Source organism: Netta rufina, assembly GCF_964035555.1.
Source record: "Netta rufina genome assembly, chromosome: 3".
NCBI classification, from domain to species: Eukaryota; Metazoa; Chordata; class Aves; order Anseriformes; family Anatidae; genus Netta; species Netta rufina.
In genome coordinates this window covers 40,513,696-40,528,594 of record NC_140125.1, presented here as the reverse complement: position 1 = coordinate 40,528,594, position 14,899 = coordinate 40,513,696, and the positions used below count along the sequence as shown (strand labels likewise).

At 34.8% G+C, this 14,899-nt stretch overlaps 1 protein-coding gene across 1 annotated transcript in view; it reads right to left on the bottom strand.

Annotated features, from left to right (window-relative positions):
- The window catches only part of LRPPRC (leucine rich pentatricopeptide repeat containing), a 91,310-nt gene that overhangs the window by 52,688 nt on the left and 23,723 nt on the right, over positions 1–14,899 (bottom strand). Inside the window, exons 12-21 of the mRNA XM_084284540.1 lie at positions 13,988–14,106; positions 13,352–13,445; positions 10,101–10,170; positions 7,163–7,190; positions 4,785–4,842; positions 3,559–3,665; positions 3,269–3,346; positions 2,849–2,902; positions 2,004–2,117; positions 666–796 (exon numbers count right to left, since the gene is read on the bottom strand). Of these exons, the coding sequence (XP_084140666.1) occupies positions 666–796; positions 2,004–2,117; positions 2,849–2,902; positions 3,269–3,346; positions 3,559–3,665; positions 4,785–4,842; positions 7,163–7,190; positions 10,101–10,170; positions 13,352–13,445; positions 13,988–14,106 (853 nt within the window). The remainder of the gene's footprint in view (positions 1–665; positions 797–2,003; positions 2,118–2,848; positions 2,903–3,268; positions 3,347–3,558; positions 3,666–4,784; positions 4,843–7,162; positions 7,191–10,100; positions 10,171–13,351; positions 13,446–13,987; positions 14,107–14,899) is intronic.

Genomic DNA, 14,899 nt, shown 5'->3' with positions numbered 1-14,899 from the left:
TGAATGCATATGAGAGACAGAGAGAACGTCAAAGTAACACAACTTGTTTTCTCCCCTGTAGCACTGGACTGTAGGGAGGTTTTCAAGGGGAAGAGGAGAGGAAGGAAAGGGGCAAATAAAAGGATGAGCTGAAAGAATTTGCTCCCGGATAAGCCAGGCATAACATGTTTTAGCCAGGAGGTAATTTTCATAGATAAAATACATAGCTCTGGAAATAAAAATTTAAAGTAGAATGCCTGTTGTTAATCCTAAAATACAATGCCACTAAGCAGCACTGTTATCCTGAAGACAATATAAGTACAATGTATTCTAAAAGCATTCTAGTTGCTTTTTTAACACAGAATACAGGTATTTTTTTCTTCTACTTAATTTAAGCCAAACTTCAATTCATACACTACTTATGCTTAAAATAACAACAAAACAGATCCTACACAACAATTTGCAATTTAAAAAAAGTTATTGTCCATACAAAGCAGCTGTTTCTGATGTTCAATTATAGAAAAAATTGTTTCAAAAAACCACACCCCTGTTTTAAATGCACATACATTGGTGGGGGAAAACTAATTAAAAATGGATGAGGGGGTTAATATTCAACCTACTTAATTCAACAAGGTCTGTGTATCAGCATAAATCTCTGTGACATGTTTCAGTGCCGGTGTACTTACACTTTTTCTTTCAGGTTCATTGCATCTTCTACATTATCATGTCGACAGCACAAATTTATTAAGGCTGCATAGCCACCGACAACCATGTCCGGTTCGTATTTGGCTTTCACTTCAAGGGCTTTTTGCATATTCTAAAAAAGGAACAAAGCAAAGATGTGAACTAGAGGAAAAGTCAATATGACATTATGAATCTTATATGTTCCGTGTGCGGTTATTTGACTGCTTTAGTGCTTTTAATAGCAGAAGACCTTATTTTGAAAACATAGCTGTAATATTTTAGAAAAATTTCAGAGTAAAGATTATTTTGCAGAAATTAGTATCTTTCTAAATCACTATATAGGTTAATTTCAGCGTAGGTTTCCTAGTCAATTTTCTAGTTAACATTGTTACCATGCTTTAAATAAGGCTTTTCTTTTTTTAAATCCACACAGACACTATAAACATTATTAATCCAAGTTCTAATATGGTTCTTATTTATTTGGAACTCATAACAATTTTTCACCTAGTGTACTGCCAAACATACAATAAAACCACTTCCTCAAGAATAAGAAACTACTTAATAATCCCATAGAAAGCTTTTTTTTTTTTTTTTATACATCCCTATTCATACATTTGACCACTTTAAACTTATAATGGTGTTTGCTGTTGTTTCATATGCAAAATCATAGAAACAGACAGCTGAGAATCACTCTTTCTGAACTATATCCTTAGCAGCAGTGAATACTGCGTTATCATCTGCACGACTGTTACTGTTCCTACATATACAGCTTTATAGGCAGGATCATACTGAACAAGAAACTGAATAAAAGTGTGGTGATACCCCCACAAATTACAGACACACACTAAATGAATGTAAACTACAGCTGGACGCCTGCCGAATGAAGGCAAGAGACCCTTTATCTCAGAAGAGCTTTCCTCCTGCAGGAAAATGGAATTTCAATCCCTGCATTAACAACCTAGTAATATTTGAATTGCAAATGACTAGTGCATGTATCAGTTGCTTGACAATCTAGATATAAGAGACCGGAGCCATGGCTTGAAAGGACATTTGGCATGTATGATAAACCTATCACAGCTGTTACTATCATTCACTTTGCAGATTATTGTAAACAAACTTCAGCAACCCCAAAACATGCCATTCAAGGTGTTGCTGAAATTAGTTAACCTTTTGATTTAATTGCTTTTTGCACTTATGTTTGATTTATAAGCATCAAACCATGAAACCTCAAGCACTGCACTTGTCTTTGCTTAACTATTGTCTTTCCATAATACAGTCATTTATGTCCCTTTAAAAATATAGCTATGTGTTTCCAATTATCTCTGCATTGCTTAAGATACCTCTTCTTCACAAAGAGCATGTATGAGTTGTTTCAAGACATCTGTAATAGGCTGGTTTTCAGCTTTTCGCTTTTCTAGTTTCTTCTCCAAAGCAGACACGTCAGATTTAGCACTCTAAATGGAGGTAACAGAAAGAATGTCAATTTCAAAAACAGCCTTCCCCGAACAACTTGTCGGATCACTTTAATAAAAGACAGACAAAATAATCCTCTCCTTCCATAGTATAAGAAAAATTTTAATCATTTAAGATGCTTTTATCTGTTTAAGTAGTACATATTAATTGAAGATTTGAGTCAGAATACAGTAAAAAAAAAAAAAAAAAAGCATGAAGTAGCATAACTACAAAGGTCAACACTACTGTTTTTCCTCGTATTCTGTTCTTGTGTTCAGGAAGTAGGTAACAGAAGCCTATTTCTTTTTCCATCTCTGTTCTGCTCAGATCAGGGATGTAAAGACTTGACATTCCAGCATCACGGACAGTATGGATTTATATGGTTCCTGCCACTCAAGAGGACTGCTGTAATTTACAAGCATGAATTAAGCCTCACACCACCACTGTTAATTAACTAGAACTTTCAAAGCACATATCTTTTACCGGACAGGGAAACTGAGGCATGAAACTTCAGCCAACTCTGGGGTCAAGCATCAGGTCTATAGGAAAATCTGGACAGCCTTTATTCCTACTCTGCAAAGAAACCTCTGAACTCCAAGTGGTATATTTTAAGAATGTCAATATACTTGCATGACCTGAAAGCGAGTGATTATACTTCATCCAAAACCCGTATCCAAACATTATTATTATTATTCTGGTATGAACAAGCATAGCCATTGGTGAATTTACTTACTTCTGGAATGCTGTCTGTAGACACGGGTTTTTTAGGAGACAGTGACCTTACATCCTAAAATGCAGTAAAACAAAGATATCACTAATTCAAAAAAAATAAAATAAAATAAAAAAAATCCATCTATAAGCAAGCATATGATGCTAAAAATGTTGTAGAGTTTATTACATAATTGCAATTTAAAAACCCTGTATTCTGTAGCATTATTTCACTGACTTGAAGGAATACTAAATGTATCCCTCTAAGCTATCATACATGAGAATGAAAATAATTTCAACAGTTAGTGAAGAATCACAGAAAGGCTAAAAGGCTTACATATAAATCATTGCATTAAGGAATTTATTTTGCCAAGGAGAATATTTACATACGGAGTACACATACTCTATTTTTTAGCTTCAAAGTAATTGTCATAGAACCACAGACCTTAATTAATTCAGGTACTTGAGAGGAGTCCAGCAGTCTGCAAATGCCGCTGCAGAGGTTTGTAGGGATAACTATATTCTGTACCAAGAGGTGGGGAAAAAATTATATGAGTTTTGAAACACAACCAAACTGAAATTTGTCTAACAGAAATTATCTCAGACGTAATTCAAGTCTCCAGCTCTTGCATGTCATTGAGAAGTGGTCTGGTTGTACTTAAAAGCAGCAATTTCAAATCTAATAGATACATGTCAGGCAGGACAGGCATTATGTAGCAAAAAATGAAATGGTACCATCTTCTTCAGCTGATGGAAGTATTGTCTCAAACGCTCCTCCTTGGCCTGTACCTCTGAGTCACTCATGCTGTCAATCAAGTGATAAAGAAAATAGCCAACAGCTTCTGTGGAAAAAAACAAGAGAAAGCATTCCACTAAAATTACCGAGACTGTCATGTTATCAAGATTAATTTATAAGAAATCATTTTGGTGTGAGATGTCACCCTGATGAGAGGCTCTGAAATGGCAACAATGATCACTGAGGCATAGAGATTATGTGGTTTGGGAGCACATATCTAACTGGTGAGTGAAAGGAATATTAATTATTTTCAGACCCAGTGACAGCTTTTCAGTACAGAATCTTACTTCAATCTATTTTTTCCACTGCTGTGTGACAGAAGTGGTACTGCCCAAGGCCTTCCCCCCCTTTCCTGCCCGCCACCCCAAATAGTTGCCACAAATATTTTGTCACTGCTCAGAAGAAAAAACTGATTTCTACCACTTTGCATATTTTTTCTGTACATTTTACCCATTACATTCCATTACCAAGCTACATTAAGTATTGTAATATTGATATGAAGGCACAGAAGATGCTTTAACCATTACATAACTAGTACTGAAGGAGCTGCCTATTAACCAATGAAAACCAAGATTAACAGATTTTAATCAAATGGTGCTAAGGCTTTTATCTATAAAAGTAAAAAAATATAAGGGGACCTGTACTCAAGAATTGGAATAGTATTAGTTAATTTTCTTCTCAAATGGTTATCTTTCCCCGTAAACCTCCCCCAGCAGGAGGATTTTTTTTTTTTTAATTTTTTTTTTTAAATACAGATTATTCATGTATGAAAAAAAGTATACTTCAAAGTAGAAGATTTGGGATGTTAAGTACCATTGTACTGCACAAAATCACTAAAGGTAAAACTAGACTGAAAGATGGCTTTTATTTTCTCTCAAAGTATTTAAGCACTGATACTGTGCTCATTCTATATCTGTATTTTGGTCAATAAAATTAGAAAAATAAATCGTTATCAGCAAGATTTGTTTGTAATTCTAAAAAGGAAAAGATCTAATGTATCTCAAAAATATGCTGTGATTATTAGAATCAGGATTTTACCCCACGTTTTCAAATTTCACTTTCAAAAAGAAGCAATCAGTGTTTACTGTTGTAATCCCTCAAACCCATCATTACACAGAAGAACGGATTTGTGGATAAGTTACAATCATAGAAATTGAAACTCTACCAGTTGGTCCTGGAGGCGTCAGGCAATAACGTTCATCCTTGTACAACAGTTCTGTTATCTGGTAAGACAGAATAATCGTACATTGCAGCCAAAAGAAGCAAGGACAAATAGTACCTGAAATTGAATTCTCAAAATAATAAAGCATCTCGCTGTTTAGTATTATTCTTTACCACATCATAGTAATTCTCTTAAAAAAAAAAAAAATACAAGGAAGGTAGGCTTTTTTGGTGTGTGTGTTTTTTGGATAAATAATAGGTTTTTCTTAAAAATATATATTGCAAACTGAAATGCTTTCTGAGATATGGCAGTAAGACAGATTTTCTAGTATGTTTGTGTATCATTCTACAGAAAGTTAACTATCATAAGACATTGCCTAAAGCAAATAATAACTGATGTCGCTCCTGGAGATGCTACAATTATGTTCCAATTTACTGAAAGGCTGAAATTGGCCCATAAAGCTTTTTTTTTTCCTCTCCTTTTTTTAAATTCTGAAAGAAGCAAATGCATGAAGAAAACAGAGGAACATGATTTAACATGCTCTGTTAGATTTAAGATAACTAGGATAGCTCTTCTAAATAAATGCAATTTTGAATGACAACATATACATCCATAAAAATTAATTGCGTTCTTTATACTTTGACTAAATTTAGCATGTATTCCATTAGTCTCATACAAATTGAAAGAACACGTGGATTTTACTTCAGAGGAAAAGAAGCATTTACCCCAAGCCCCCCACATCCTACCCACAAATACTTTCACCTAAACCACATTGTTTTAAAAATCCATTTGACTGTTCTTAAGCAAATTATATCATCTATATTTAAAATCACAGTTTTTAACTATTTCAAGAATTTTGCTGTATCTGACGTGACAATAGAATGCAATCTGAGAGAACTAGGAGGGAGATGGATTCTCGATGTCAGAGAGCTGTATTTTAAGTAATGACAAAACAAAATGAATCCTCACCTAATTGTTAATGAAAATGAATAAATAAATCCAGAAAGCACCAAAAGCGCAATGGAACTATCACTTCTCGTTCTACCAACAGCCTAGACTCTGTGAATGCTTAAACTACAGTGGGCTTCTGTCCTTTTGCCCATATCCTCCCCTGTGAGGAACCAATGCACTGAAGAACCCACAACTAATAAAAAACTAAGAAAGTCATGGTAACACAATTCTCCTTCTCAATCAAATTTCAGAAAACACTGAAAATAATGGACTGCAGAAAAAAAAAGCATGGTATTATTTTTAATAAGTAACTACTTGTTTTTCCAGTTAACCTTTGTAAAATAAGAAATGCTAACACCTATATTTAACTCAAAAATTTAGTAAAGATGTTAAAATACACCTTTTCTCCACTGTGGAGAATAGCAGAAGTAGCTGTAGATATAGCTTTACACGCAGACCACCATTATTTTAGCCCTCAACTGTCCTTTCAAGTTTAATTCCACAAAGGAAGTAATGAAACTGATCCCCTTTTTTCTTCCCTTTTTATTTTTTCCCCTTCCCTCTCCACACACAAGGAAGAAGGATAGATAAAGAGGACAACAACATCCACTGACCATGATCTTCATACAACAGAAGGTGATAGGTAAAAAAAAAAAAAACACCCTGAACCTCATGACTATAATTTATTTATACATATCATTAAACAGCAACTTTCCAAACTGCAATTTTCATTTCATTCTTTTTTTTTTTTTTTTCCCAAAAAAAATCTGAATATACTGCAAGCCACGTACAGGCTTATATTAATCAGCAAGTACAGTAATTAAATAGAAGACAGAAAGCAGCAATTCCCTTCCCAAATTTGGTAACCAGTCAGCATTTGCCAACATCTCCTCTGTTCTAGGTCCCTGTAAGATCTATTAACCAAGTTATATGGGGCACCTTTCTAAGGTAGCCTATACTGGAGAGGGCATGATCAACCAATTTTCATTTGACTTCATTCAAGTGACTTTATCTGTCTTTGCCTTCAATATTTTAAGTAAAATGACAGAAACCTAATCATGCCTTATTATTTTATTTGCACTGGTATGGGGATAGGAAGAAAGTTTAGGGAAGGAAGGAAAGAAAAGGATTTTTAGGATTGTCAGGAAAACCATGGCTGGCTTTGTATATGAAGCTACAACTGTGTACTACCTTCAGCTCTAATCGCACTGATCTACAAATCAGAATAAAGATACACATTTGATTTTTACAACTGCACTTATCAAGTATGAAATCCAAATTTCATATAGTTGTATGATCTGCTACTGACAAATGTCTTGCTCTAATTAATGAGTTCTACAATTACCAGGCTCAGAATTCCGATTTACATTAACTTATCGTAAGTATGCAGAGAAATTGATTTTATTTACAGCATCACTATATCCACTTACCTTGCTCCAAAGCTGTACATCATTTGAGCTGAAGAGGGCAGCAAAGGATAAAAAATTAATAGGAACAAAATGATTTTACTCTGGTCTCGTGTGTTTTTTTAAAACCCACAAACTATATTAACACTGTGGATCTTGGTATTTAAAGCAAATTATTAAAACTCAATAATTCCAACATATTGTTTAAACCTATGTGGTACAGAGTAAGTTTTGTACTTTTTATTATAATAAACTCTGTTTCTAGTAAACATCCTAAAATAATGCAGCACTCCTAATAGGTAACTAAAAATAATGTATTTAATTTTATTTTTAATCTAATATTTTAACATGTTCTAATTGCACATTTTTAATTTTATTCTGCAGTCTAATATTTCGAGAAAATAAGCTTCAAGCAAAGAATTTTTACAACATAGAAAACCACATGTAAAATTTAGAATAAAAATGTGTACTTCTGTGCATTAAAATTAATTTTTTTAATATAGATGGACAACTACAGGTACCTCTAAATGCATTTGTAACAAAGAATAAATTAATCAAATATCTGACTTAAGCTGTTTATTGGAGTAAGATAAATAGGTAATATATTAAGCACAAACTCAACATGAAATAATTCTCCTTTTTCTGTTGATGCTCCATACAACTGAATGGAGAGCACTTCTGCACATCATCAGGTTACAACCAAAGACCAAATGTTAACCAGTTCACTCAAGTATAAAAAAAAACCTGACATATTCCTGTTATTTACAGGACATCTGAGTTCTATCTAAAAGCTGTAACATCTCAACAACTATAAAGCAGCATTAATCTAGACAAGGCTAAGAAAACAAAAATCAAAAGTTTTTGACCTTACTTTATCTTCCTATAATTCTTTTAAGGAGAAAATAAGATGTCAGTCTGAACAGCTGCAGTGGAACTTCAAAGCATTTACAGAAGTTTAGGATTCTATTTTACTTAGGAGGTTCAAGCCTAGGAACCATTTATTCTTTTTGTGCTACTGCCACAGGTATTTGAAAATGAGTGGAGCACAGGTCCACAAAGAGGAAAAAATGCTATTTGTGAGGTTAGTTCAGCTTTCCTGAGTGAACTCACTCCACCACTGACAGCATGACAATGAACTGCAGATATCAAACGCATCAATTTCCCAAAGTACTTGACTCTGAAATAGTAATGGTAGTTCAGGTAGATAGAACGGGAATACTTTGAGGCAATAACTAGGAAAGAGCAGCTTCAACAGAAATCCATCAGCTAGTATGCTGCAGGCGTTGTTTGTGTGTCCCTCATGTGTCCACACCCTGTGCCAGTCCTAAACTCTGCTCGTTTGAACATTTGTGACCAGCATTTTGTCATCAAATTCTCCTGACTTCAGGTTTTTAAAAAATGTATGGTGATAACCAATATTCTCTTCTCTCCTACCATATGTTCAAGCTTCATTTTTAGGCTGTTCTCGCTATTAAGTTTAAAACAGAGAAGGAAACATCAATTGGGCATGCTTTCAGGAACTATAGAAAGGTAAAATTCAGGTACAGCCAACCTCATATATAGCTCCTGAAGCCAGGTAACAATAAGAACAAACAAGAAACTAATAAACGCTGCAGTTAGAAGTGGCAAGGAGAGAGAACAACAGTCAGCTGAAGCAAGTTAAAAAATATTTCGTTTGCCCCAGAATTCTGAGTTTTGAGCCCAAACGTTCAATAACTCTTCAAATCACAACAGGAGAAACTGTTCCACTCCTAAGCAGTGGAACAATTTTGCTTACACCGAGTATGAATCTTCAGCAGCTAATTTTTACAATACAAGCTGATAATGCTTTCAATTTGCTGCAAATTGCATTCTGACCACCTGCACTACTCTCCTGTAGCAGGCTATTTCATGCCAGCATTCCTTGGTGGTGCATGGAAACATTGGTGTGGCTTGTTTTCTAGGGCAAGCCCTACTTTAACTGATTATTTCTCTGTACTTGCAGACAGAAAATATGTATTAACTAAAGTAACAATTTAAACATCTGAAACAGATGATTCTGGGGCTGAAAATATATCATCTAAATATTATCTAAAATACTTATCCTTTTGAAGTCAAGGTTATCTAGTGCCAGGTTAACAAGCCCAGATTTAATACTGATTTTTTTTTTTCCTCCTCCTTTTCCCTTGGCAGAGCATGATCAGCTGGACAGAACTTGCTATTTACAAGGTAATTATTTTGGCTATATTCATCCACTGTGTTTTAGTAATACCCAACCGAAACATAGTCACATCACAGCCATTAAGAAATTTTGGTAAATTAGTCAGTCAATAAAACCAGCTTTCAGACTCTGGTCCTAAGTAATGTTAAGTGACTCCTGTGGTGTAAAGCTACAGAAAAAAACTCGGTCCTAAATGTTTGATTGGAGCAAAAAGAGGATGATACAAGTGCTTGTTAATTCACACATACTTCCACAAGCTTACGTCAACCCTGCAAGTAGCATAAAGCCCTCTTTTCAAAATGGGACCAAACAGGTCTGAATATGAAGTCGTGGCAATGTAGCACAACGAAGCTATCAGGTATAGTGGAGTATGCCTGGCTTCTCTTGGTATTTTGTTTTCATTACATACCTGTCTACTCTACTGGTTAACAATGATCTGTAGGGAAATCATATTAGCACAACAGTTTAGCAACATAAAAAGTGAAGATAAAATTCCAAATATTTCCTACCTGTAGGAGTTTATATGCTGTCAAATATCAGATAACAAACAATAATAGCAGTATGCTCAGATAAAGCAGGGGTAAGGAAACCAGGGAGTGCAGAGAAAAACCAGATTCCTCAGATCTGCCACAGCTGGAACCCTACTTTAAAATTCTCAAACACCGAGTTGGGGACAAGAGGGGAGGGAAAACTGCACGGACTTGTGCTCAACAAGGCAAAAGAGAGGGGGAAAAAAAAGGGATATTCACAAAACAATCTTACCTTTTGAATCCCCTAATAAGGCTGTTTCTAAACTGGTTTAAATCAACAGAAGGTGTGCTTGCTGAAGACACTGTAAATGAAAGCAATGTTTCTAAATAGTCATTCCAAGAAAACCCTGAACACCAGCAAGTCAGTTGGTCACATAAACGGGGACTGAGTAGATGAACTATTTTGTTTATTTAGTAAATACTGACAAACATTTGTAAAACTCAAAATTTCAAATACCATGCTATTTGAAAAAGTCCTGGCTTTTATCAGCTCTACGTTTGCTTCCTTTCCAGAGATTAAATATTCCAAGAGATTTTTGCCTCTTCACTACCTTTAATGCCAGTTAATGTACATATATTTATTACAAATTAGCAATAGAAATAAGCATCCCTGCAAAACAGTAACAAGACCAAATACGCTGTTGCAAAAAGCAAAAGACAAAATACAACTCTAACCAAGAAAACTTGAGTCATTAGTACTGAAACAACAACAACAAAAAAATAGCCCACAGGCAAACAGTTTACTGGGATGTTTCAAACTGAATACCTGCTTTAAAATAGGTTTAACGTAAATCCTACTGCTTTTTACCACGAGACTGTAAACATTTCTTTCTGCTGGTGTAAACTGCCTGACAAGAAGCAAAAAGTAGTTCTATCTAAAGCACTATCCACTAAATTAAATAACATGTAAGGGGAGAAAAAGACACACCTATGAATAACCATGAGCTGTAAACATGAACATGTAGAATTGTTATAACATTGGATGAACACAAAGGTAACTAAAGTAATTTTAACTTAAATGATCTGAGAGGTCATTTACTGTTATACTTATATCCTCATCTTTAGACTTTTTCCTTGCTAGATACTGGAAATAATTCTACCTTCTTCCTCTAAAATTACTGTTTCTCATTCCAGTGTCATAGTACAGCTGGAAAAACAAACAAACAAAAAAAAAAAAAAAAAACCAGAAAAAACAACAGTAGTAGGTGAATTTAAGTCCTGTATGGAGCTATCTTAATTTGATTTCACTATCACAACACACCTAAACCCTCTGAAAACCTGAATGCACTGGGTCCCATCAGCAAGGGCTGTAATACAGTAGGTAGGTGGTAGAGGAGAACCAAAATAAAAACACCAGCTCTGTGCGAAGCTGCAAAATAAAAGGCAGGAACAACATACGAAAACTACACCTTAGTCTACGCGCAGGCGTTTAGAAAACTAAGTTTTAAATGATTAAATGTTTATTTTAGTCGGAAAATCTCAGGTGAAGTTGGTTTTCAAGCAACCCTCAATACAAACCCTCCTCCGCTGGTTTATGAAACTTTTTGCTCATAAAAAGACGAGCAGAAAGCATCTTAGTATGCTCAGCTGCTGCTGACAATCGGCAACCTGGTTTCCTTAGCAACAAACAAGTCTGAGAAAATCAAGAGGCTGACAATGAAGTGGAATGGAATGGCATGATAAAGGGGAAAAGCAGCTCTCATGTACGCTGCCTTATGCGCCCAGATTCCTCAGCTGATGCTTCTTGGTTTTCATCTTGTCAGGAGCAGAAATCTATACGTTATAAGGTATGAGAAGCTGAATCAATACACCTAGATAGCAACCAGCACTCATACCCAGCCTTCACCTCCCCTAACTACATTGATGAGACAATCTTGAACTGTTTTCCATACTGCATCTATTTTTCCCTCTTTGTAATACTGCAGAAGCAGCCAATCCAAAAAAAAAAAAAATTCAGCTGTTTAATATCTTTGCCTTATCATTTCCTAGGTGCTAATTAGATTTACTAGCATTCATTTCAGCTTGGTAAACTATTTACCGTAGTACCTTCCTTTAAAGCTCAAGTTCAAAAGAAATTTTGTATGATTTTATGAATTATTAACGCTAGGCTTTGTAAAAAGAAACACCACTACAAAATTTGAATTCAAGACACAGACAACAGCTAAGCAATATACTGTGAGAATAATTTCATGACAGTAAAACAAAATGCAGCACGTTACGTATGTGCCGGATCACATATATTTATCTTATACCACGTACAAACACGTTTGTGCCTTTAAACACAATGAAAAGCAACTAGTTTACTTCACCAAAATGAGTGTGGAGAGATGGGGGGCTATAATTTTTCATGTAAGCAAAAACCTACCAAATCCTACTTCACTTTTCAGAAAAAAAAAATTATTGCTAATAAATAACTAGCCTTTCAAAAAAGAATTCACTGCTGTTTCAAGTACTACTTTTTCATGGTTAAGATTTCTGTTGTAGTAAGAACTAACAACAGTAATGGCAGAATGTAAGGTGAACCTTAAAAGATTCACTTAATTGATAAATCTTCATTACAACAATTAATCAATCACTAATACCTACTCATTTCATTTTCTCCTTTTCACTCACTTGCATTATATACTGAAATACAAAAAGAGTGATTTAAGCCTTTATACAGACTCTGTTTTCAAGTTTAGTATTAAAAACTGCTTTTTACTGTAACTTTTTTCCATCTTTAGATTAACATAGGACTACTCTGTTTTAGTACAAGCTTACTGTTAACGTTTCTTTACAAGCCGTAGCACAGCTTTGCTGGGTCACAGCATGCTATCTTTTAGTATTAGCTAAATAAGTCAGTGACTGCCTTAACTTTTCCCTCAGTCTTACACAAACAAAACTGTTGTTTAAAAAGAGAACTTTTTGTATTAGATTTAGTCCAAGATTAAGGGGTTTTATTATGGACTCAGTATAGTAGGCAAATAACTTCATGACCTAATTACCCTGTCAAAGTCCTACCCAACTTCCAGACTCAGGTTAACGTCAATGGCAGTCAGTTATTTAAAGCTGATTCATTCATAAATTATTCTGCAGTACTTCTGAGCAGTGCTATTAAACTAGCATCCCATTGTAGTTGATGCCACAAACAGAAAACAAGAACAATCCCTGCACCAAAGCCTTAACAGTTGTTGTCCATGCCTATTGCTTCCTTAAGCACTCCTAGAATATGTGGGATTCACAACCATATCACAAACACAGCTTTGCTAAATATCATGTATTTCATGTTATGGCCAGTCTCAATCCTAAAAATCAATTTAACCACACTATGTTGTCCAGAACTAGTGGTTTCAAGTCTGACATCTTGTCGTAGAGAACCTCACATAACAAAAGCTTTGCACAAATTTCCCACATTTCTTTGTGCACATAAATCCCTTCACCTACAACCAACCTATCAGCACTACCACTGAGAATATAGTAACACGCAACGTGAAATACACTTACACAGAGAAAGAACATTATTCAGTCTTCCATGTGCTGCTTCATGTCTAATTTGTGCTACACAGAGTCCAACAGTTTCAAAAAGGCAGTTATTTTCCTACAGCAAAAACAATAAAAAACATTTTAAGTACACACAATGAGACTTTCTGATACTTTTTATTTTAAACTCTTCCTTCCCAAAGGACCTTGTCATTCTTGTATTGGTAGCTGTTGAGAACCTAGACAAGTGCTCTACAGATGTCTACACGGCTAGCTAGATATGCTACAACAGTACAGTTGTTTTAATCTGCAATTCTGAATTCTTCATTAAACAAAACTGCACTGGAAACAAGTATTACTGAATTAAAAAAAAAAAAAAAGAATGTAATTCATGTATTTATTCTGACTTCTAGAAACAGCAAGCTGTTTCAAGGAAATTCAAGGAAAATATTTTGGTTAACTGAAACAGAAAGAAAAGATGGCAGGAGAAAGACACTATAAACAAGTCACCCATGTAACAACTGCTTCAAAAGTATTCTCAATATATTAAACAGACTCGATCGTACACATTCACGTTTAGAGCACTACTAGTATCCAAATCTCTCACAGAAAAATAAGTGTTGCAATGATCATTTTTACGATTTTTAAGTGTAAACTCACCTTCAGCTGGGCACAGGCAGTTTTGCAATCTGGAAAATTTTTAAGAACATAGCCAGTGTATGTTTCTGCATCGATTTCCACCCCCAACTCATGCATCACTTTGAGGATCTCAAAGACACCTATCAAAACAGAATTGGTAAAGCTAAGCATTGCAGAAAAATGAAAATTTGAGAAACACACAAAAATAAACGTTGCTTTTCAAAAACAGACTTGTCTCCTCAGTTTCTTTTCTTGAAACTACTATGCAAAAAAATGCATTTCTATCTGAGGTGTTAATAAAGTTCAAAACTGTGAAGCTTGGAATTGAGTTACTAAACTTCCTGTTGCATGATGCACTATCAAAACCAAGAAAGTCTTCATTAGCTTGGAAATTGCTAGTACACAGCTATTTTCTATATTATATTTGCAAAACATCTTTTAAAGCTATATATTAGAAGGTCCATATTATTGTGCATAAAAAAGACCTGGAATTTAGCGTAATGAATATAATGACTTTCAAGACACAAAATCAACATTCTTAGCTTTGTTCCCAACATTAGTAAGGAGGCAAGCTTTCAAGATTTCTTTCTAGATTTGTTCAAAGCAAACAACATTTTCATAAACAAACGGGTCTGTGTTAACTTTCTGTATTAACGCATCAGACTCAAACAGGAAATCAGAGAAAGGTTAGAGTCTTCCAAGCCCCAGTGAAACTACAACTTTTACACGTTTTGGATCAATTTCAACACGTATTGCTGCTGTAGAGAAGCATCTGAAGACAACAATACCTGATCTTACTGGATCCAGTAACATTGTTACTGACGCTTAACAATGAGAGCATAGAGTTTCACAGTATGCTTCATGCTTTTTAATTGTTCACACTCTTTTGATTTGGAGAAACTTCTTACAATAACCCTAGCTAGCAAACTCTGA